We start from the raw sequence: 24,865 nt of genomic DNA on the forward strand, positions 1-24,865 counted from the left end.
GTTGTGATGTTCAAATGTAAGTTTCCTAAAAAAAAAAGTTTCCTAAGTAGCTGATCTCTGTCCCTTCTCTCCTACTCTCTCTTCTTAGCCTTATCTTCTTAAGGGCACTATTATTTTCTACTTAACTGATAATTTGAGACTGAGAAATCCCCCATTCTCCATAGGTAATGCCTTGTTTATGCTGGTTATGGAATGTTCCTTATGATACCAAGTGGAGGAAATCATGTCTGAGGTATCTTGTATCTCACAGATCTAGGTCTCAAAATCACATGTAGGTATCAATAGTATTGCCCTCCGAATTGTTCAAAGGCACAGTGACTAGGAAATGCAGTCCACGGATGGGTCATGAAAATGACTTAACAGGAATGAGACTGCTTTTTTTCAAGTAATTAAACATGAAATTACAGAAGAGAAAACATGCTATACAGAATAAAACAGAAAACATAATTGTATCACACACATCATTACATTTTGTTTCAATTTCATATAGGCATACACATGCATGTGCAAACATCACACAGATGCATGTACTGTGTTTTGATGAAAAAGGCATTTCTAACTGTTATAATGGGCGAAAGTGTTTGAAAGCCACTGAAATGAAAAAGAAATCACAAACTGGCATTTAACACGTAAGTTTCAGTCAACCAAATACTTAACTTAGTCCACAGAGTGGCTTTCTGGACACTGATCCATTGCTAATATTTAAAGACCACAGGAATTCACATAAAAAGCTGTGTATGTGGGTTCCTTTGAAAAGTTGGAAGATCTAACATCCCTTTGGGACACAGTCCCTGGGAGCTGAGAATTAGCTTTGCCACTAGAAAAGACATGGGCTCTCCAGGTCATCATGGTTCCTCGCTTCTCCTTTCTTTCTCAGTTTTATACTTGCCAGATAACTTCAGGCATTTGAACTTGACACTACTGGTCTAAACCTGTGCTCTGACAATGATCACAGAGGTCCAGGAATTGTTAAAGAAACTCATGGATCATCCACTGCCTGATAGATACTGGATCATCCACTGCCTGATAGATACTGAGTCTAGACTGTCTCTGGTCATGAAAAGAATAATTACAAAGCCATCCATCTGTAAAGCCAACATATCCCTTAGAGGTCCTTACTGTCAACTTTTCATTTCACAGACAAGAAAACTGAGACCTAAAGAGAACAAGTGAAATGCCAAATGTCATAGCTTTAGTAGCTCCATGACCAGAAATAATGTCTCACTTCTATCTTGATGCCCTTTCAATGGCTGCCATGAGTTGAATAATTTAAAGAAATGAGAGGCATTTTTTCAGGCTACAGAGACATATCTATGTGATGTGTAAATGATCTATAGGTAATGAAGACACTGCTGGTATAAATAAAGTATTGGCAATCAACATTCTACTCACACCAACATATTTTGTTCACATCCTTTTCCTTCTTTACCTATGGTATCCAAATGTCTATCAATTGAAGAAATGTAGCTAGGATAGGTCGACTGCATAGCATACATTCTAACATAAGACAATGTAGGTAAATTTCCTAATTTTGATAAATAAATCATGGTAATGCAAGATGTTAACACTGGGGAAATTAGGTGAAGGGTGTCTGGGAACTCTCTGCACAATCTGTGCAACTTTTCTGTAAATCCAAAATTATTTCCAAAACAAAAGTTCTGTTTAAAAATATTGAGAAACTATGAATAAAGATGTTATGCGAATGCCATATTCCTTAGCAGTAAAAACAGAAAAGGATAAATTTGTCTTGAAGAAAACATTCCTTTGTCAAAAAAATGACTCGAGCCCAACTGTCACCACTCAAAACCTTGCAACAGGCTGGCTCAAGGCTTATAAAAAGGTCATGGCTCTAAAAAGGCCCAAATGTTGCTTCCACATTAAACATAACTCACTAGGACATATAACACACACACACACACACACACACACACACACACACACACACAAATAGTTCTAACTAATAAAGAAGGGTGCTTTCCAGATGTTCTTTGTAACACCCTAGAGAGAAATAGCAGATTTGGTTTTAATGGCATAGACCTGAGAAGACATACTGCTTATCTTTAACCTGTGGTTTCAATGAATACTTTAGAGTACAATTAAAAAAAAAAAAAAAAAGAACGAAGGAGTTGGGGGAAGCTCACCAACTGATTCAGAGAAAGTTCAGGAGAATACGAAGAGGCTGAGGTATCCGGGGAATTGTCTTTTCAGCTTTTCAGCTAATGAACAATGTCCATGTCCAAAATAGTCCATCTGGATCCTCAAATTTGCATGACCCCAATTATCCTGGAAGGAACTTTCCTATATCTAGATCAATTATTACCAAAGACAGGTGTTTGTTAAATAAATAAACAAACAAACAAACAAACAAACATCTGATATGGACATGAGGATATCTCAGCACTTGAATCTTAGGAAACAGACAATTTTTCAAAATGCCCATAAGCAGTCATTTTAAAGCTCCATATCTTCTGTGGCAGAAGATACTACATAATTTCTTGCCATGAGTTCTCAGGAGAGGAACACAGTCTAGTGTTCACTGCTTAACAAAATCCTATGCTTGGGATGAGAAATGATGCAGAACTGGGGAGGAGATGAAAACATCCAGGCTTTCCAAAAAAAAGTTACCTATTGCTGTGCCTGTATGTCTAAACTGTGCTACTACTGCCCTACCTCAAATACTAAAGCAACCGACTAGAAGACTGCAAAAGACTCCCTTTATAAGTTAATAAATCAATGGATAGTTATATTACATTCTATTTGTAATTGTCTGAATAGCATTTACTTCACATGCCTTTTGTTTGTGGCTCTGTACCATGTGCCCACACAGAATGTACATTCTATCTGGGCTGGTAGATGATGAAGCCAATTTGTAACTTAGTGTGGTAATATGATAAATGCCACAAAGGAAAAGTAGTACGTAACACTGAAAAATAGCAAACAAGGGGTGTTTGTCTGTCCTGGGGTCTACAAGCTAAGTTCTGAAGGGCAGAGAAGAGTTGGTTAGGGAACACCAAGTGAGAATGGATGGCGGTAGGGGCTGCTGCAGTGATTCCAAGGGCCAAGGCAAGAAAGGGCATAGTATTTTCAAGGGGTTAGAAAACAGGCGTATGTGACCTGAACACTGGCTGTCCAGGGGCATAAGATACATGGTGAATCTCGATAAAGAGGTGGGCTAGGTCACACAGGGTCCAAGAGCACTGACACAGAAACCTCGCTGTGATCCCAAGAGACCTGAAGTTTCCAGTTAAGGCAAGCCCACATCCGTAAAGTGTGCTAAGAAGCAAAGTGACAGTTCCATATTTATATTTATATTCAAAAAAGATCCAACTGGCTGCTGTGTGAATAAGAGTGACTCCTTTGGGGTCTCTCTTATGGCCCTAAGACTTTTTGTCCTGGCCTCGAGAGAAGTCGTCAAAAAAGCAAAAAATACAGTGGGTGAATGTTCCTTGGCTCACTCAAGAAAATGACACTTTAATTAATGTCTTCTCTGGGGGCACCTGGGTGGCTCAGTTGGTTAAGTAAGCATCTGCCTTCAGCTAGGTCATGATCCCAGGGTCCTGGGACTAAGCCCCACATTGGGCTCCCTTCTCAGTGGGGAGTCTGCTTTTCCCACTGACCCTCCCCTCCACTCATGTTTTTTTTCTCTCTCTCTTAAATAAAAAAATAATAATTCTGTAAAAAAAAAAACTTAAAAAATATATTCTCTACCTAATGAACCATCAAAATATGAAACCTTATTAGGTTCACCAAAATGGAAACGGGTTTTAAAATAAAAAAACATGGCCAGCTACACATAGGTACAGTCTCTATAGAAGTAGCTATATTCTTGGGCCTTTGGAGCAACATGCATCCAAGTCAAACAAAGAGACATTTTGAAACAACAAAGAACCTAAAACATAAAAGGCAATGAACTCTAAAAGTAACCAAGTCAACTCTCCCACCACTACATATGTTACCACCCATCAAAAGACACAAAATATTAAGAGAAAAACTTAATATATGTAAAATTTTTTCATAATAATTTTTGCAAAAAGCAGAAATAAAATACTCTATATACTTTATTTGTTTGAGGCTGATACATTAATTGTTGTTAAAAAAATTAACCACCTGGCACACCTGGGTGGCTCAGTGGTTGAGCGTCTGCCTTTGGCTCAGGGCATGATCCAGCTGTCCCTAGCTGTGGATCTAGTCCCACATAGGGCTCCCTGCTTGGGGCCTGCTTCTCCCTCTGCCTACATCTCTGCCTCTCTGTCTCTGTGTCTCCCATGAATAAATAAAATATTTTTAAAAAATTAACCACCCAATTACATTATACTGAACTGATCATTTCAACACTCAGTGAACTATACAATAATCTCATGCTTCATAATGCTCTTCTGCACACTTTTTGCCAATAAATATAGCTAACGTTTTGCCAGAAAAAAAGATTAAAAGCCACAGAAGTCTTAGATGCTTATTCACAAAATAAAACCTAAATTGAAATCATTTTGAATAACATGTAGTCATTGTTTCTTATTTCTTGGTCCTTTTGTTAATATTGTAATCTTAATTAAATATCTGGCCTGGATTTAGAATATTTTGAAACTGCCAGGGGGAAAAAATATACTATGTAAAAACACATAGAGTTGCTTTGTTTTACCCAAATCATGATTTTTTGAAACCTTTCTTCCTTCAATAGGAAATATTCATGAGAACCTGTGTCCCTTCTCCTGTTCATGTTGTAGAAATAGTCTCAAAGCTGCCTGCCAGAAACTGCACAAAATACTGAAAGCCATACTGAGCTGGTCTTTCCTGTTTTATCAGGAGCCTACATATTAGGAGGAGAAAAAAAAAGCCTTTCCTGCCCTTGGGGTCAACTGCTCCTGATTTAGTCATTTTCCTTCATACTAATTTTCTTTTCTCTCTATTTCACTTCACCCAACTTTTTCTCAATCTGCCTCCAGGGAACAAACTCACATTACAATTGCTAAATCAGCAGCCAACACTTTCTCCCAACAGTGGCCCTAAACAGGTGGCACAAATTCAAAGACCTCCAAACAGGGCTGGAACTTCTGGGAATAGAATGGTGAGGTCATTCGGAGAACTGAGATCTCACAGGAACTCGATTATTTGAGAGCTTGAGAAAAAGTATTAGAAGCAAGGACTACTTTCTTTTGTATCAGCAACCATAACACATTAATGCAAAGGCTGAGACTCCTTTCTGTTTTCAAAAGCACCCTATGTACCTCCTTTTTTTTTTTTTCCTGAGGAATTTAAACCATGAAGCAGTTATCAAACTTTCAGCAGCGGAAGACTTTATTTAATCCATTAAATCTCCACTAAAAGTGGCATTTTAATAGTATATATTAATGTTCACAAGTTCAAAATTGTCACATGTATACCTAATAAATGGAAATGATGTATATTTAACAACACAAAATCTTGCAGTTGAGGTTGATATATGACTGCTGCTTTCATAAACAAATTACTCAGGGATTTCATTTTGGTTGCAGAGCAGTGACAAAATCCTAATTCACATTGAAACGGAGCTGAAATTGCCGTGTTTTCTCAAGAGCTCCTCTTAAAATCTCAGGCTATTCATCAATTAAACTAATTCAATAGCTTGAAATAGGGGTAGTAGAAATTTCTTGTTCAGATTAGAAATGGAACATTAATAATAGCTTTTTTGCATTTCCTAAATAATAAATATTCAACATGGGTGGAGTCAATGAGCAGACAACTCAGCCTTAATCTTCTTTGTTTAGCAGAAAGTATGTTTTAAAGTATATTTTAGAATTATGATAGGTTAAAAATACCATTTTTAAAAAAGATCTGAACTATATAGGTAACTGATGAAGTTTTGGAATATAGGAATATAGGTGAGGTCTGGAGCTAACAACCAAGTAAGAATTCTTGAGACATCTTTGGTGCAAAATGGTGGTTTTATTAAAGTACCGGGACAGGACCCGTGGGCAGGAAGAGCTGCTGCCCCAGGCCTGTGAGGGGTGGCTGATTATATACCTGGAAGTTGGGAGGGGTTTGAGGATGGCACACTCTCTAAGGAATTTTAGGAGCAAGGTTTCCAGGACCTTGAGGGGGCTAGCTATTGTTACCATCTAATAAAACCTGAGTCATGAGACCCTTCAGATGTATACCAGTGAGCCATGTGCTTGGGGGATGATAGCCAACATGTATCTCAGGTGATTTAGAGATAATGGAAATTTCTAAAGGAATTTTTATATGTTAAAGTAGACTCACAGGCTCCTGGGGGTTAGGCTAAAATTGCCTTTGCCTTTAGCAAAGTATGAGCGTGGAGGCAGTTGAGTCTATAGAGTCTATAGAGGAATGTCCTTTGTCTGTTTCAAGGAATTGTTAATGTGCTTTGTCCTGAGCTAGTCCTCTGTTCCCTCATCAGTAACCATTTATGGTTAAAAATCATACAAAAGTTCTAAAACAATTCATTTTATGCTGAGTTTTTAAGGGCAGTCACTTGCAGGTAACTATAGTTAAAGAGTCTGTAATGAAACTAAACTATAATCTTGGCTTGGCCAAATTCAGCTCATGCTGTTCAGTTAACAGCTGGGGTGGGGTAAGGGGCCTTCTAATTTAATAATTCCACTAATATCATGGGTAAAATAGTGTTTTATGATGGAATGGATAATACTGTATAATAGTTGCTAGAGTAGCCACTGAGTTTTGCCTGGTATGCAATGTGTATGTCACAGGAACTGAAAAATCTGATGTTTCAAGAGAACCAAGTATAACACTATACCCTTCTGGTCAGTAATACATTTTCTAGAAGTGCCAAATATATGTCCAGAGATGGCAGGGAAATGTTTATTCCAAGAATCAATTTGGTAAAACAAAATAAATACCTTGGTGATCTTCGCCACATTTAAATTTGTTGATTAGTAAGTGTATTTTATCCTAGAACTTTCAAGTCATTAATTTCTTAAAATTAAATTTGAATCAAATAATTATTTCTTCTTGAAGCATACTAATGGTGTTAAGGAACACAAGCAGAAAATCAATCACCTAATTAAATTTTAACAGAAAGGGAAAATACCTTGGCTGATATGCAGACAATAGCTAATTTTAGCATTGTAACTTAATTCCTTGGTGACGAGTAAAGACAGAGGTAGATCCAATAAAATGTAAACATAAACACCTTGCACATTCATCAAAATTACATTCTTTCACATAAGCCTGTTTCCACTGATTCATGTATGTTTTGTTTAAACTGAACAATGTATACATACACTTATTTACAGAATTTTTTTCAAAAAAGGAAGACCTTTCATCCAGACATCTTTGAATAGGACAACCAGATATTTAACTAGAAAAATAACATGACTTTTAAAGTACATTGTCTAATATAGAATATGTGTGATACTGTGCTACTACAGAAGAGATGACCATAACTAGTATTAATGGAAATCAGTATATCAATGACATTAAGGCCACTAAAGAGATTCAAACAGAATTTCTCTTCTGATCACATGAAGGTCAGACACACAAAGACATTTCTTTTTGCCAACTGCCATGACTTTTTTTTTTTTAAGAGAGGAAGAGAGGGGTGAGGAAGGAGAGAGAGAATCTTAAGTGGGCTCCACGCTGGGCATGGAGCTCAATCTCAATCTCACAACCCTGAGATCATGACCTGAGCTGAACCACCTGGCCACCACCCTCAACTGTCACAGCATTATAACTAGTGTATAGCTGTGCAAATTCTCTGTGACTGAAGTTCAGAGTACTTTGTTTTTTAAGATTTTAATTATTTGAGGGAGAGAGCAAGAGAGAGAGAGCACGTGCTTGAGCGCTCATGAGCTGGGGCAGGGGGCAGAGGGAGAAGGAGAAGCAGACTCCCCACTGAGCAGGGAGCACAATGCAAGGTTTGATCCCAGGACCCTGGGATCATGATCTGAGACAAAGGCAGATACTTAACCAACTGAGTCACCCAGGCACCCCCAAAACAAAAAAGGTTTTACAACCATCTTACAAAGCATATTTTCTTTCATGATGATTAACAACTAATGCAAAGATCTGCAATGTTATTCTCAACTGTGAAAAGAGAAACAAAGTAGCAGATATGATACTCCATGGAGCTTTTATCTATGCACATATATCTTTTCTGTATCACTTATTTAGTGATTTCTTCAGTTTTCATGGCTTTAAATACTGCCTATTTGCCTACAGTACCCAAACTTTTATCTCCAGTTTGTACTCCTTGCACAAACTCCTAAATGGTGTATACAATTGCTTATTAAAAATCTGTCTGGAGCAGCCCGGGTGGCTCAGCGGTTTAGCGCCGCCTTCAGCCCAGGGCCTGATCCTGGAGACCCAGGATCGAGTCCCACGTCAGGCTCCCTGCATGGAGCCTGCTTCTCCCTCTGCCACTCTCGCTTTCTGTCTGTGTTTCTCATGAATAAATAAAAATAAAATATTAAAAAAAAATCTGTCTGGATTTCTACCAAGTACCTTGAGCTCCAACTGTCAGAAACTGAACTCCTGATATGTCCCCCCACCTGTCTCTCTCTAGTTTCCCTTATCTCAGTAGAGGTAACCCCAAATAACCAGGCCAAAAAAAAAACCACCTGAAACCATCTATGACTACTATCTTGCAAGTACAACCCACATCCAATCTGCTGGAATGCCTTGTTAGTTTTACTTTCAAAATATATCCATCCCCTAGCCACTTCTTACTACCTCCACTGCTACCTGTCTGGTCCAACCCATAATATCATCTGTCATCCAGACTACCTTAACAGCCTAATTTTCTCACAGTTTTCCCATGCCATCCTCCAGGCTATTCTCAACACAAACATGAGGATGATCCTTTAAAAACATCATTCAGATCATGTACTCCTTTGCTCAATAGTCCACACTGGTCCCCAATTTCACTCAGAGACATGGAAAACAATACTCAATGGCCACGCTCTCGCTGCCTTTCTGATTTCATCTCCTAGGGGCTTTCTCCCGTGCCCTCGGTTTCAGCCACAAATGCTTTCTTGAATGTACCAGGCAGGCATTGGTCTACCTTGGAAACTGCCCTGGCTGTATATACCAGCTGAAATGTTTTTCCACAGATATTCACATGGCCAATTCCTTCACACCCTTGAAAGTCTTTGTTTAAACCACACCCCCACAAAAACCATCCTATTCAAAATAGCAACCTATCACCACCTCTACCTCCACCATGGCACTCTAGAACTCCTTCGTACCAGATGACCTTTCCTTTTCCTCATCACTTCTAGCATATTATACAGCTTACCAATTTATTATGTCTATTTTTTAGTGCCCATATCCCCTTTTAAAACTTAAGCTCCAATAGAGCAAGGATCTTTGTTTCATTTACTAATATATACCCAAGTCTCTGCAATAATGCCCAGCACATAACAGGCACTCAATAAATAGTTGAATTAAATTAAATTGAAAATAAAACTTAGTAGGGGTATAGATGATTAGCTTGTTTTTGGAATCACTAAATTTGACGCCTTTGGGTTGTATTCAGGTGAATGAGGGGAATATATATAAAGAATACTGCAGAGAAATCCAGTAGGTTACTTCAAATGGCAGGTATGGTAAGATCTTGGTCAAATTAGTCTAGCGACTTCTATCCAGACTCTTAAGTTCCAGTGGTAGTCGACCACTGAGGTAGACAGCCAAAGATGAAGAGAAGTGAAAAACCAGGAAAGCAACAAACTGCCTGAGACCTAAGGGACATTGTTCTGAGTTAGAATGACCTAGAAACCCTGAAAATGTCAGAGAGACATAATTCCAGCCCACTCATTCTATACATTTTATTTTTATGCAGAAAAGTTTTGTGAATGACATTTGCAAAATACAATGACTTTTTTCCTGGAGAATGGGCTCTGGAGTGGGTTTTTGCTTCTTTGTCATTTCTCTCGTATGTGGATATTTGTCCTAAAAATTCTTATAAAATTAAAAGTTAATTCTTATAGAGAATAAGAGTTCTTCTAAAAGCCTATATACCTTTCCTTGTAAAAAATAAAAGTTAACATTCTTGAAAGATACACTTGAGTATATTGTATATATTCTAAGTTTCTTGAATGTAATTTTATATATTATAAAATTTTTAACCTTTGAGGAGCAATAACTTGGATGATGAATGTATAAAAACTCTCAGTACCAGGGTAAACCAGCATTATTAGCCATTCCTATGAAGTCTGATCTCAGATTTAACACAGAATTTCTGAATCCATTATATCCATAAAAAAGCCAGAAAGGTACTGCAAAGGAATTGTGGATAGATTTTCTAAAGGACTTACATAAAAGTAATAAACACAGAAAATATTTCGAAACCATGGTGTATTATCTTTGCCCAAAATGACATATCTCATAATCATAATGAGATTTGTGTGTAATCTTGCCCAGAGTAAGGGGATTGGGTAAGATAATGTCTTTGGATCTCAACCAATTGGATCTTATGATTTGGAGACCAAATTATACAATTATCATATAAATTTTATTCTCATCTTCTCTGTTGATAGAAAATTCACTCCATGCTTACTTTTTCAAAATATAAGTGAACACAAGGATACTCAAAATGGAAACTTCTAATAGATTTTTTTATAATTAGCTCTTCAATTAGCTCACTGTTAACAAATTGACTATGGATATCTTCAACTCTTTAGGTGCCAGTTAACTCTTACATTATTTCTTGTCAACTTACTGTACAATGGCTCAGCAGTCACAGCACTAAATTAATTATGCTTTGTAGCATATTTACATATCTAAATATGTATGCATAAGTTGAATATTTATAATTTAGTATTATACTGAGAAAATACCACTTATTTTGTGCATGTTCTCTTGGGTTCTTAACCAAATGAGTGTCAGTTTAGAGAGTTTTAAAGCATTATTCAGACAGTGGCACAAAGCAAGCTTCCTAAATAAGATACAAATAAGAAGGCATAAATCAAAAGATTCAAAATACTTCATAGAGGAAAACACTCCAAGTGAAGTTAATATGAGAATGCCCTGCTAGTGAATGCACATGTTCAGTGACTGGTTTACTGTATTTGGGAATGATGGATATTATGAATGGGAAGCTTGGCACCGGGCATACTTTTCTAGACCTCTGTCTACTATACTAGACCTCCACCTCACTCACTACAAGCCATCTGCCATACTGCATTCTGGTCATAATGGTCCAAGCTCTCTGGAGCCTTGCAGAGGGAGGAAGAAGCCAAGGAGCCCCTAGAAGTATTCTCTCAAAAGTATAAACCACCCCCTCTGAACAACTATTTCCATAGTGAAATTGAGATCAATATGGCAACCTATCATTTGTCATCAAACTACCACACTCAAGATGATAAGATGCTTAAATTCAAGGCAAGTTCTTACCTGACAGTCCTTTAAATGGAAATAGAAAACTTGAACTCTGAGTTTTTAAATCTCCTAGTTATTCTAGCCAGTCTACTGGGGATACAGAGAAAATGTAGCTGAGCAATGAGAATGTTTGATTGAGTAGAAGGAGGAGGCTGTCTGCATTTCTGTTAATCTTCAATTATTTTTCACCAAATGTATGTCTATTTCTGTTTCTATCCTCTGTTGCACTAAGTTATGCACTGCATGGAAATATGTAGGTAAAATTCTAACTGAGATTCAATGTGCAGAATGTTTGCTAAAACCCTCTACTATTTTAGTATATGGATTCTATGAAGTTCTCTGGCTCAGATGGGAAAACAAAAACTTCCATCTTGAGTCTTGCCAAGGAGACACTTCCTCATTATTCAGTTCCCTCTTCTACTAAAGTTGTTTCTTTCCCCTCCTTTCAAATTCCAGCCTGCCATCCATTTCTCATACCCTACTACTCCCCTATATCCTCTGCACTTTACCTCATCCAAAATCAAATGCTTCTCAACCTTGTAACAAGACTGTTTCACTAACATGAGGTTATCCTAGAACTAGTCTTCTGCTAGTGTCACTGCTTAATCTTCAAAAAATTATTATCAGTTAAGAAAAATGGAAGGAAAAGAAAAAGAGGAACCTAAAGGAGAAAGGAATGAAGAAACAGAGAGAAATTACACAAGAGAAAGTGCAGGGAGACATAATGAAAGTGAGGGAAGGAAAAAATGCAGACAGGAAAAGTCAGAGGAAAAAGGAAATAGCCAGCAGAGAATTACCAGAGTTCACAGATACCTGGGACTTGGTGCAGGCTTAGTGCTAACTGCTTTCCATGCAGTATATAAATTTTTAAAAAATATATATATGCTTGATATATGACAGGAAAAAAAACATTTTAAGAAATGTAAGCTTCCTAAAAAACAAACATGCATGATATATAATGTATTCTTCCCATTTTATCCAAGCACATAAAACTTCATTTTATATTATTTTTATTTAGTTTAAAAGGTTAATGTTATAAAGAAAGCAAGCCTATAATATAGCGAGCAATATTTTCTGGTATTATAATTGAGTGATTTTATCTAGTTATGTGCTCTTAAAAGATGTATCACCATGGTAACTAGATCCTTTGACAATTATTCTATTTTAGTGCAAACCAATACAAAGGGGTTAAAAATACCTTAGTCTTGAATCTTGAGATTCACATTCACCCTGCAAAGTTTGTCCTTTCCTCCCTTCCCATTTTCAAGACAATGTTTTAGAATTTTTCTCCAACCTCTTTCACCTCGCATCGAACTGATCTGAACAGGAGTAATTCTTGAACCATAAAAGCTGATGCACTTTGTGATGGTAAACTCCCGATGGGAATTTCTGCACTTAATTCCAATGGATAAATACCACTTATATAACTTATTGTTACTTATTGTGCTTGCCAATTTCAGAGAGAAAAATTTAGATTTTTGTCTCAGAGACTGATACTTTTAAAAAAGAAGGCAACATCTGATATGGCCTCACTAAGCATCATTTCAGTGATGACGGGTTGTCAATAAGCCAGTCCAGAAAGCATATCAGATTCATCTTTATAATTCTAGCATGGCACCACACACTTAGTAGGCTGTCAACTAACATTGTAAGGAGGGAAGCCATTATAGTGAACACTGTTTGTTTTTCATCTAACAAGTGGACTGCTCTAATATACATTAGGAACTCACATCTGCTGGATTGAGATTAAGTCACATTTCAGGGAGGATAACAATAACAACAAGAGTTAAATAGTAATTTTAAAACTTCTGTAGCAACATGGTAAAAGTATGATTTTTCTAAGATTTTTTTTAAATTTATTATTCATCAGAGATACACACACAGAGAGAGAGAGGCAGAGACACAGGTAGAGGGAGAAGCAGGCTCCATGCACCAGGAGCCCGATGTGGGATTCGATCCCGGGTCTCCAGGATCGCGCCCTGGACCAAAGGCAGGCACCAAACCGCTGCGCCACCCAGGGATCCCATAGTATGATTTTTCTATTCAAGAGAATATCATCCAGGAAATTGGGAATTATCACCATCCAGGGAAACCAGTCACAGGGTCAACTTTACCACATACCACTTTGCACAAGGCTTCATGGTATGTGCCAGCCTCTGAAGAATGTCAGAGCTCTTCAGAGTTTTGGAGAAATCCATACTATTCACTTTTCTGTATTCCTCATGAGCATGCCCATTGTCATCCAGCGTGTGGGTGGTCAGAGGGAAGACCCATCAACTGTCTCCAGATGGCGGCCTCTGCCTGTCTCCAATATTTTCCTGCCACCCTCAAACTTCTGAGGAAAGAACAGGGTCCCACACCCTGCTTGAATGAACTTTGTGTAAGTCACACCCTCTTTGTACCTCTTGCCTCTTTGTACCTCTGCTCCATGGATGTCTGCATTGGATGGGATCCTACTTTGCATTAGATTTCTAAGGCTTGCCTGGAAATCCAGACGTCTTCACTGAGCCAGAATTTCTAACTGATTTAAGGACTCTATTTCCTCAGAGGTTCCCAGTTTTCCCATTTTTTCCTTTTGCACAGGCTCTCGGACACTCCAAGCTCTTTACTCCATCCCCAGAGTATGGCAAAGGTGCCACAGATGGTTGATGTCCTGATTCCTATAAAACAATGTGTCTAGCAATCAACATTCAGCTGCACTCAGATGAAGGCCATTTTAGAGCAATGTCAACTCGACCACATTCCAACTGGCTCTCCTCAATCACTGTTCTCTGAAATTGCCCTTTTGGCTCTCTGCAATGCTGACTTAGCGCAAAAAGCTTTGTGTACTTTTGTCCCTTCACATTTGGATTTTCTTCTTCTTCCTCTTCTTCCTCTTCCTCCTCCTCTTCTCCTCTCCTCCTCCTCCTCCTCCTCCTCCTCCTCCCCCTCCCCCTTCTTCTTCTTCTTCTTCTTCTTCTTCTTTTTCTTCTTCTTCTTCTTCTTCTTCTTCTCTTTTTGAAAGATTTTAATTAGTCATGAGAGACAAAGAGAGGAAGAGACACAGGCAGAGGGAAAAGCAGGCTCCCTGCAGAGAGCCTGATGTGCCGGACTCCATCCCAGGACCCCAGGATCATGCCCTGAGCCAAAGGCAGACACTCAACTGCTAAGACACTCAGGCATCCCAGATTCTTTCTTTTGTTTTTTTTTTTTTTTTAATTTTTATTTATTTATGATAGTCACAGAGAGAGAGAGAGAGAGAGAGGCAGAGACACAGGCAGAGGGAGAAACAGGCTCCATGCACCGGGAGCCTGACGTGGGATTCGATCCCGGGTCTCCAGGATCGCGCCCTGGGTCAAAGGCAGGCGCCAAACCGCTGCGCCACCCAGGGATCCCAAGATTCTTTCTTTTGATATCACCTCTCCATCACACCTAAATTTTAGAATTTTCCATAGCAGCAGCAGGTAAAGGATATTCTACATGTCCGGTGCTCAGGATGCTTATCATGGCACGGCAGGAAGAGCTCGGTTGCCATCACTATTAAGGCTTCTGCATGCCTTTCCTATCTGATTTTTATCTAAAATGATATTAAGTAATTGAATTTGGCTTTTTTTTATCATTTGCCAAAAGATTCTGTAAAACATCTCTGGATTTCCCTTCATTTCTTCATCTTGTTTCCACACTGAGCATGAAGGGGAAAGGTAATTTATTATTCTTGTCTGTTTTCACTTCCAGGCTACTGTGTTCCTCTAACAGAGAAAATAAAATAAGCATCCCTCAATGCTGCCTTTGATGTGTTTTTTCTCCCTTCTGTCAAAATGGCCCCAACATCTAAGAACACGCACATGAGAAGGTATATGTCAACCATGTCCTACCCTGTTAGCAAAAAATTCAGGCAAATGTGAAAAGAGAAAGAATGCTCAGCTTCAGATTCTAGACCCTTCTTCCAGAAACCAGGGAACCCATGGCACAGTCCCAAGTTTTGTTTCCAAATGCATTCTACATCTAAATATGTACAGACACTATTACAGCTATACTTCTCACTTCATGACTCAAAATTAGCCAGAGGCAACTCAAACTGTTACTTGCTAACATGTTAATTTGATCAGAATCTCTCATGGCTCTTTTGCTTCCTTAATCTTTTAAGACTGAGGTCAGCAAACTGCAGCCTGTGAGCTAAATCCAGCCTGAGAGGCAAATCCAGCCTGCCACCTGTTTCTGTACAGCCCATGAGCTAGGAATGGTTTTTACCAACGAATGTTAGCAATCACTTTGACAAATAGGGAACAGTAACTTTGAACTACAATTAAGGAAAATGCTATTCCCCCCAAAAAAGAATTCAACTTCTTATCAGTAAACCTGTACTCATTATGATTATATTTCTAACTTCATCAAAAAATGTGAAAATGGGGATCCCTGGGTGGCGCAGTGGTTTGGCGCCTGCCTTTGGCCCAGGGCACGATCCTGGAGACCCGGGATCGAATCCCACGTCGGGCTCCCGGTGCATGGGGCCTGGTTCTCCCTCTGCCTATGTCTCTGCCTCTCTCGCTCTCTCTCTGTGTGACTATCATAAATAAATAAAAATTGAAAAAAAAAAAGCTATATCTTTAAAAAAAAATGTGAAAATGTGTTTGTGGTAGAAGCATCTACATTATATTCTTGATTTGGACTCTGAGCCCATGAGCATAAAATAGTTACTATTTGGTCCTTCACAGAAAACGTTTGCTGATCCCTGCTTTAAGGGAACACAGCTGGAGATGTTCCATGGAATGCAAAGGAAAACCTCCACAGCAGTTAATGCAAGAACTCTATATGTTTCACTATAAATTTTTTTCAGGTTAAACTATATATATAAATATATATTTATTTATCTGTATATTTATATTCACATTTGTTTCCCTGCTTGTTGCAATGTATATTGATTAAAATTTGTAAATGGTAACTCCTCTATCCTCACTTTCTTGCTAAAACAATTATTACTATTTTTAAATCAGTACTCATTACTAGAACTGAGTGAAAGTTTCCTAAGTAGTACACTTTATGGCCTTCACAGATCATATGAGGTAGGCATTATTCCTGTTCAGAAATTACAAAATGGAGGCCCTGGAATACCAACCAGCCTACATAAGACAGAGAGCTAGTATGAGGCACAGCTGACTTTGACTCGAGTCCCCATTTTTAATCACAGTAACATACTGTTCCTGCTTTTGTTTACCTTCTCATTCTGGGAATTTCCTTTAAGCACCTCCAGTCTGTGCTATAGGTAGCAAGTCACTGCTGTTCACCCTCCACCACACCGCCCCCATTCAGAAGCAGTCACACTGGCATGGAGATTTAGAAGTGTAGCAAGAGCTGTGTCCCAAAGCTAATGTGAACTTCTGGTACACTGATCTTGTTTAAATCACAAAGTCCAGCATGTAAGGCTGAACAGAGGCAAAGATCCCAAGTGAGAACCGCAAATGAGCTGGGGCTGCCAGGGCCAACAGGCTTGACTTGCTTTCCTTAAATTAGGAGCTCTGATCAAGGGTGGTAAGGGAGCCTATTTATTTCATCTTCCACTTCAGTACTAACCTAAATAGGCTTTAATTCTGGGAGCCATCGCCTATCATGGCAAAAACCTATAAAGAGTTACAGGAAGTACAAATTAAGTGATCAGGAAAGGCAATGTATGAGCAGTAGGTAAACCTAGATAATCAATCCACTTCAACCATTAACTCACTGAGTGACAGTGGCTTCATTTCACATAACCAGTTTATGATTTGGTTACAATTTTTACTTTGATGATTACTCAAGTTTCTTCCAACTCTATGCTTCCAAGATTTTAGAGCTCTAAAATACATCTGTACAGTGATACAATCTAGACAGGAATGCTGTCTGAATGGTGGCCCAATACGATCAAACTATTCTGGTACTGGCTAATTAGATCACACATTAATGATTTTCTTCTTCAAAGGCTCATCTAGAATAGTTGGGACAGTCTGCTACAACAATTTTTAGTCTGGAAATGCTTGTAAACTCTTGGAAAATAATTACTGTATATTCTTTCGTCTGTTACTTTGCTGTGATTTTTTGCTGAGACAGATGGTTCTAAGTTTTTAAGGATAGGTGATCTAACCAATTATTGCACTTACAGACTATACTATTTTATGATCACTAATCTCTGGTAGAGAGCCAAACTGGTATAAGCAGCAGTGGCCATACTTCCAAAGATGTGCCTAATGCAGGGCTTAACCCACAATGGAGCTTGGTATGTGCACTGTGAGAAGAATAAATGAAGGACAGTTTTAATAATTCATGTTATTTCCTGGACTGGTTGCCTTAGGAGCAAACACATTAAGGCACAGTAATGTATTCTGAAAGTCAAAAAGGGAAAGAAAGGTATGTAATTATATTTAAATAACATAAATGCTTTTGGAAGACTAACAGATCTGAAAGTAGTTGTATAAATGAATTGGGGAATAACAAGGAACTAGGGAGGCCTAATCTGTGTTCTCATTGGGAAGAGTGGATCTGGGCAGGACCTGGTGTATGAAGGAGGGAAAGTCTGTGAGACTCATATTAATGACAAGAAGGTGGCCACAGGATGAAACTTTATAATCCAGACTCATAAAGGCTCTGGGAATTATGTAACACTTTCTTTGCAGTTCATTCCCTGGATGACTTACCCCTTTCTTTTACGCAGAAAGAGGAAGTCTGGAAATGTAGACCTGATTTGTCCTCTAGTCTCATCCATCTGAAGAATGAATTAAATTAGATTTCTTTTCATATCTATCTTAATCTATCATGTTATTACATGGAGAAACCCTTGTCCAAAAACGTTGTTTCTTCTTTTTAAACACTTGAAATTCTTCAAACAGGGAGCAAAGCCTATCATTACCTAACAAATCACCCATTGCATCATTAAAAAAAAAAAAAAGTTTATGCCTAACATCTATTGCATTAACTTGACCATTTGAACTGCACAGTGAGTCTTTGTCCAGGCTTATTTCTCAAAGTGCACTAATGACCTATAAGCACTGACATGCAGCTGCTTTGTGTGTGTCCATTTTGTCATTATTACTTACTCATGGGTGCAGATTTATTTAGCAAGATAATGGCCCTCACAATACCTAGCAGAATTTTCTGCCCAGAAGTCACTAAAATAATGCAGTACTGTTGTTGCTGCTAAGGAAAATTGTATGTTCTTAAATTAGGTCACTACTGCATATTTATAGTGGCCCACAGAACTGAATAGTTTGAAGTGGAACATCTACTTAATAAATGTATTTACTTATAATCAGTCATGTTCCAGAAATAAATTAGGATGGCTTATAACGATTCTTAAAGTATAGCAAAGAAACATAAATTAAAAGGGGGAAAGTGGTAGAGTTACAATTTGTATTTAATTTATTAAGGTTAAGTCTAGATACAGAAAAAGTGGCAGAAATAAGGAGCTATAATAGGGCCACGTGGTATAGCTTCAATCATTAAGCTTGCAAAGAGAGGACAGCTTGGTGAATTTGAAGACAACCTTAAGTAGTATATTTAAATATTAAATAGAGTCCTCTCATATTTACTAATCACTTTGCAGTAAACAAAGAATGCTAAACACATTTATTTAAGCTCAGTAAGTCCACATTAAAAATGAGGAAATTAAGTCTAGAAAGAAAGTGACTTACCATGACAAGTTGCCTTGTATAGATGATAATATAGAATATTTTCAAGAGGAATTACAGACTGGTAAAGCAGAACTAGAGAATCTCTTAGAGGAAGTCTACACACTATCCTACTGACAAATGACATGTTCCCACATTATCAAATCTTTGAGATATCACTTTCAATATTAGGTTAAACCATGGGATTGCCATTTTGTAGGTTAAACATGGTTAAACATCAGCCATTTCAGATGTTCAACCTCATAGTTTGGGTATCAGTGAAAACCAAGTATGGTATGGATCTTCTGAAGCACCATAATTTGTTTACTTTCACTTAATTTTGTAGCTTGCACATGAGACCTGTGATGTCTTCACTAAGGAAGATATAAATAAATAAAGACACACTAATTATCCTTATAAGATCTTTTTGGAACAGTACTTCAGCAACAACCACTCCAGATTTTGGTACTACGTTTTCTGCAGAGATTTTGTAAGGGTGGATACTGACAACCGTTCCATAGAGAAAGGTGAATAAGAATCTGGCACAGAAGTCTGTTTAACTACTGGAATCCTTAATCACACTGGATATGTTGCATTAGCAAGTTACATAAATGTCTGTGTCTTAGTTTCCTAATCTGCAAGTGGAAAATAATGCTATCACTTTTTTTAACAGTGAATCCATATAACTGGAGCAATTGCTCCAAAATTTCTATTTTGAATTATGAAAAACTCAGAGCCAAGTTGGAAGCTCAGCTTCAGGAATCACTTTGATCCTTGTGGTCTACAAATTAATATTCTTTTCTTTGATTTTCGGCTATTACTTCTTTATATTTCTCCTGGTTTCTTTTTTTTTTGAGATTTTATTTATTTATTCATAAGAGATAAAGAGAGGGTCAGAGACATAGGCAGAGGGAGAAGTAGGCCCCCTCTGGGAAGCCTGATGTGGGACTCGATCCCAGGACTCCAGGACCATGACCTGAGCCAAAGGCAGATACTCAACCACTGATTCACCCAGGTGTCCCTTTATTTCTCCTGGTTTTAATGATCTATTTCTTCTTTATTCCACCTTTAGGAGATAGTATTTCTCTGTATTTTTTTTTAAGTAAGGAAACAGCCTTTTTTTTTTTTTTCTTTTTTGAGAGACATAACATGACCAGGGGAGAGACAGAAAGAGAAAGTGAATCTTAAGCAGACTCCACACTCAGATGGAGCCAGACTAGGGTCCTGATTTCATAACCCTGAGATCATGACCTGAGCTGAAATCAAGAGTCGGACACTCAACCAAAGGAACCACCAGGGTGCCCCAAGAAGATAGGATTTTTAATATTACCTCAAATCTTTGTGGTACAAGATGGGCTAATACATAATCAATAAATGAATACATGAATAGTATATACTCACTCTGAAAATGTTGACTGAAGGAGATTTCTGTCAGGAAATACATGTTATGCTAATTTAAAATGCATATAAATTCAAGCATGATAGAACATTGACTGTGGGGAGGTAATAACTATAGTAAATTATAAAGCTCTCAGAAAAATTTCAACTGAATATAAATGTTAAATCATAAAATATTAATGATATTTTATGTTCAACAAATGTTACTGAAATTAAAAGAAATTAAACAGTATGAAGTGAATAAGCCATATTCACTGACATCAATACTAAATGGTAGCTAACTATACTATTTCCAAATACAAATGTTATTATTCATGTCTATGCTATGGCAAGTTCATATATTCAATTCAAAATAACATTTGCCTCACTGGTAAGTGCACATTAATAATAATGTTGACTACCAAAAAACACATCAGTACCACATGCTGTAATTGGGTTATTCCACTAAAATATATCAATTATACAGGCCAATACACCTAAAAAAATTTCCTTATATTTTTATCAACTCAACACAGAGCTCATAGTTAATTAGATCAGAGCCATATATAAATCAAATGATAAGATGCATTATTTTCTAGAAATACACAAGCCGTGAAGTATATCTCTATATGAAACAAACAAAAGACTTAAAAGCAAATCATTCCAGTCACTCTTTTGAAGTTAATTTAGAATAAGAGAGGCTAGGATTCATGCTTTCTGATTCTAAATTAAGTCAAAAGGCAGATAACAAGCTCAACATTTTACCACAAAAATAAGTCCCATAAAGACAGGCAAACTATAATTTGCGATTGCAGTGTGGGCTGTGTGTGCATGTGCGTGCTCATGTGTGTCACACAAAAACAAAGTATGTACATCCATTAAGCTATAGTGATAATAACAAAAAATACAGAATCTACAGAATGACAAAACCTAAAAATATGTTCTTTCCAATTATTCTAAGAAAAGGGAATGATTCCAGTCCAGACACATTTAGGTAAGACTTTACATACTTTGAAGACAGAAAACGAAATCTTTTTTGGACCACCTATTATTTCTGTTTCCTCTGTCCTTAAACTCTTTCCTCAGTTATTGCAATTTTTTCCTTCTTCACTTCACCAAAACTGTAAATTTAATTCTGGATGTTGTCTACTATCTCCCTTTAGAATAGAAGCATAATACCCCTAGATGCTTGCTGACAATTTACAGCTGAGTCCCTTCTAGGAATCACCCTAAACCAAGGGAGCTGTCCCATCCAAGGTGGCCTTCCTCCTAGAAGTGCCCTCTACTCAAGGTCTGGATTATGTGGGGGGTAACAAGGGCTCTGGCCTCACATCCAACATCTCTGAAGGGCCACAGCAAAGTCAGAACTTCCACTACACCTGGCTGAACCCACTGCTGCAATGACAGTGCATTTCAACTTCTCCCTCTGCCTAATCCTGCTTCTGTTCTTCCCTTATAGGTGTTTCCAAAGGCACTTCCGAATAAGGCTCTTGTAGACCAATCCCCATCTCCTGAGAAACATGATCTATGATACTGTGCAGGAAAAAAAAAATGTTTGCTATAATTCAATTGATAACAAATTAAACAAAAATGTAATCAGTACAATCTTTAAGAATTTGGGTGGGGGAAGACACAAAACTTCCAGTGGAGTAATAAGATTTTTAAGATTTTAAAGAAAGGACTGTCATTTTCACTTCGACATTTTATTAATTTATGACTAATTTTCAAATCTAATACATACATGATAGCTCATCGAAGATGTTCAATTGAGAACAATAAACTGAAATGGTGAAATATTTACCCAATTCAAAGGAGACCCAATGTTACTACAGGTAGTAAAATAATAAATGTTTCAGTTGTTAAGAGTATGAGACCAACATGAACTGAGTTCAGGTTCAACCAAAGTTCTTTTCAAGGGAAGACGTCATGAATCTGCAGGGGCCCTCTGCCTTCCTTCCTTTTTATTCTGATTTTACTATAACTTCAGGAACAGGATTGAACTCTGTGGGCAAATTCTAAGATATTGGACATCATCCTATAAAAATAAAAAATTTGATTCCACTCTTTCATAAGCTTTATAAAAATGTCCAGGATTAATTGTATCTAGAAAAGATTTAGAAAAGAAGAATAGAAAAGATTAATTTAGGGATGTATCTATAGAAGAGTGAATTAAAAAGATTCTTGTATTTTCAGTATACAAAGGGGGTAGGTGGAAATGAGGTAACTGGCATTAGAAAATAAAACCCCAAAGTACGAAAAATAAGCAATTCCTCAGCACACTAATTCCTCTAGCAGGCCATGCCTTCCTGCAACTGCATTCTGTTTTTAGTTGGATCATAGCCCAGAGCATTCAAAGGCTCTGGAGTCTCTTTCTTTCCATCTTAAAAGATTCCCATCAGCTTCTAAAAAAATTATAGCTCTTTCCGCCATCTCTCCGAGCTGCCACAATGGTGCGCATGAACATCCTGGCAGATGCTCTCAAGAGCATCAACAATGCTGAAAAGAGAGGCAAGCGCCAGGTTCTTATCAGGCCACGCTCCAAAGTCATCGTCCGATTTCTCACTGTGATGATGAAGCATGGTTACATTGGCGAATTTGAAATCATCAATGATCACATAGCTGGGAAAATTGTTGTGAACCTCACAGGCAAGTTAAACAAGTGTGGAGTGATCAGCTCCAGATTTGATGTACAACTGAAAGATCCAGAAAAATGGCAGAATAACCTGCTCCCATCCCACCAGTTTGGTTTCATTGTACTGACAACCTCAACTGGCATCATGGACCACGAAGAAGCAAGACGAAAACACACAGAAGGGAAAATCCTTGGATTCTTTTTCTAGGGATGTAATTCATACGTGCAAATAAAATGCCTCAATGGACAAAAAAAAAAAAAAATTATAATGCATCCTGTCTCCATGTTCTCCACTACTATCCCTAACAACCTAATCAGATCTGACTGCCGAGTCCACTGCCCAAAGAAACCACTCCCGTTACAGTTACCAGTGACCTCAGTGCTATTAAAACCAGGGCTACTTCCATGCTATCTTACTTTACTTCTAGTGGCAACTGAGGAACACTCCTTTCTTCCTAAAAAATGTTCTGCTTCTGTCCCACCTAATGGTTTTCTTCCCAATCTGTTGGTAGCTCCTTTTCCCTTCAGTCACCTCGTTCCTACTTTTGTTCATTTGTTCATTCATTCATTCAACTGGCAAAATGGAGTCTGGGGATGCAATAGTGAGCAATACTAGACATGGCTTCTGCTCTCACAAAGTCCTTTACACCTCCTCTAGCTTTGCCTTGCACAATTCTTTACCAATATCACTATGTTGCTGTACCTTTTCTCTAGTTGAGCAACCATGCAAAGGTCTTCTATAGCAATCCTTTCACGCGCATTCTTTACTCTTCTTAGAAAGGTCTGCCTCAACTAATGTGTTAAGAAAAAAAAAAAAAAAAGGTTTGCCTCAGCTAGCCCATCCCTAAAACAATTTCCAAGCCAGTTCTTCAGACACTTGCCCTGGTATTCCCATCTCAATCAGCATATCCTCTTTCTTCACAGCATCCAACTCTTTCCCTCCATAATAACTGTAATCTGTAATTTCATAGCTGCTGTGTTTGTTGGCTTGTCTAAGGCTCCAGGAAGTTAAGAATCCTGTTCACTATGCCATTTACCTAGATCATAAAGGCCCAATGAAATAGTGGGCACATATTTCTCTCTTTAAAATAAACAAGACCTAAACCAAGCAAACAAACAGCTTCCATTTCACTGTTGGTGCAAGAGATGGTTTAGGTGAAAAATGCAAATAGGCATCTAAGAGATATATAAATGAAAGAATCATAATTAACTTTTGCTAAAGTTAACGTCAGAAAAGATAACTAGGTTGTTTCATATCACATTACTGGATCATATACACCCAAAAACAGACAAGAAAAATCCACACCCAGGCAATGTGACTGCAGATGCAATAGCTCAACAGAGCTATCCATCCTTCACTGGATGGACATACATTTACCCCCAGCCAAGATAACTCTATTCCATCTGCAAGCATACTAATATACTATAGAGAATCTCAGAATTAGAGCTAACTTAGTGCCTATAGATCTTAGAGAGATCATACCCTCATACCCAGGAAGGTCAGAGAGAGAGCAGTAGTAGATAAGATACTAGAATTCGGATCTCCTAGTCCTCAAAAAAAAAAAAAAAAAAAAAAAAAAAAGAACTCAAGCACTACCCACTTGCCCTTCTTTTTGGAAATAAACAAGGAGGAAGATTAAAAAAAAAAAACAGCTTAACATATGAACACTCTTCCATTACCTACAAAGTATTAACCATGAATATTCTAAAGTACTTCTTCACTTTAAAAAAGAGAAATTTTTGAAAATTTTAGCTACTTCTTAAAAGAAAGGCAATCTATGAAATTGCAATCATTTTAAAGACCCTGGAGGTTTCTTAGGATATATTTTTTGACATAGAAAAGTTTTTTCCTTCCATTTATGTCTTATAAAAAAAGAGAAGAGAACTATATTTTGCTATGGGAACCCAATTA

General features: G+C 37.7%; 2 protein-coding genes across 7 annotated transcripts in view; one reads left to right on the forward strand and one right to left on the reverse strand.

Moving 5' to 3' along the window:
* Nucleotides 1–24,865, reverse strand: part of PRR16 (proline rich 16) — a 284,572-nt gene that overhangs the window by 217,124 nt on the left and 42,583 nt on the right. The gene's annotated exons all lie outside the window — the stretch shown is intronic.
* On the forward strand, nucleotides 19,991–24,535 carry LOC140594900 (small ribosomal subunit protein uS8-like). Its single transcript, XM_072732018.1, has one exon. The coding sequence runs from the start codon at nucleotides 22,769–22,771 to the stop codon at nucleotides 23,159–23,161; it is 393 nt and encodes a 130-aa protein (XP_072588119.1). The 5' UTR covers nucleotides 19,991–22,768; the 3' UTR covers nucleotides 23,162–24,535.

Source organism: Vulpes vulpes, chromosome 12 (assembly GCF_048418805.1).
Source record: "Vulpes vulpes isolate BD-2025 chromosome 12, VulVul3, whole genome shotgun sequence".
In the NCBI taxonomy this organism is placed as follows: Eukaryota; Metazoa; Chordata; class Mammalia; order Carnivora; family Canidae; genus Vulpes; species Vulpes vulpes.

Bases quoted from the DNA above. Each gene is read 5' to 3' on its own strand.
- LOC140594900 (XM_072732018.1), top strand. From the start codon at position 22,769: ATGGTGCGCATGAACATCCTGGCAGATGCTCTCAAGAGCATCAACAAT.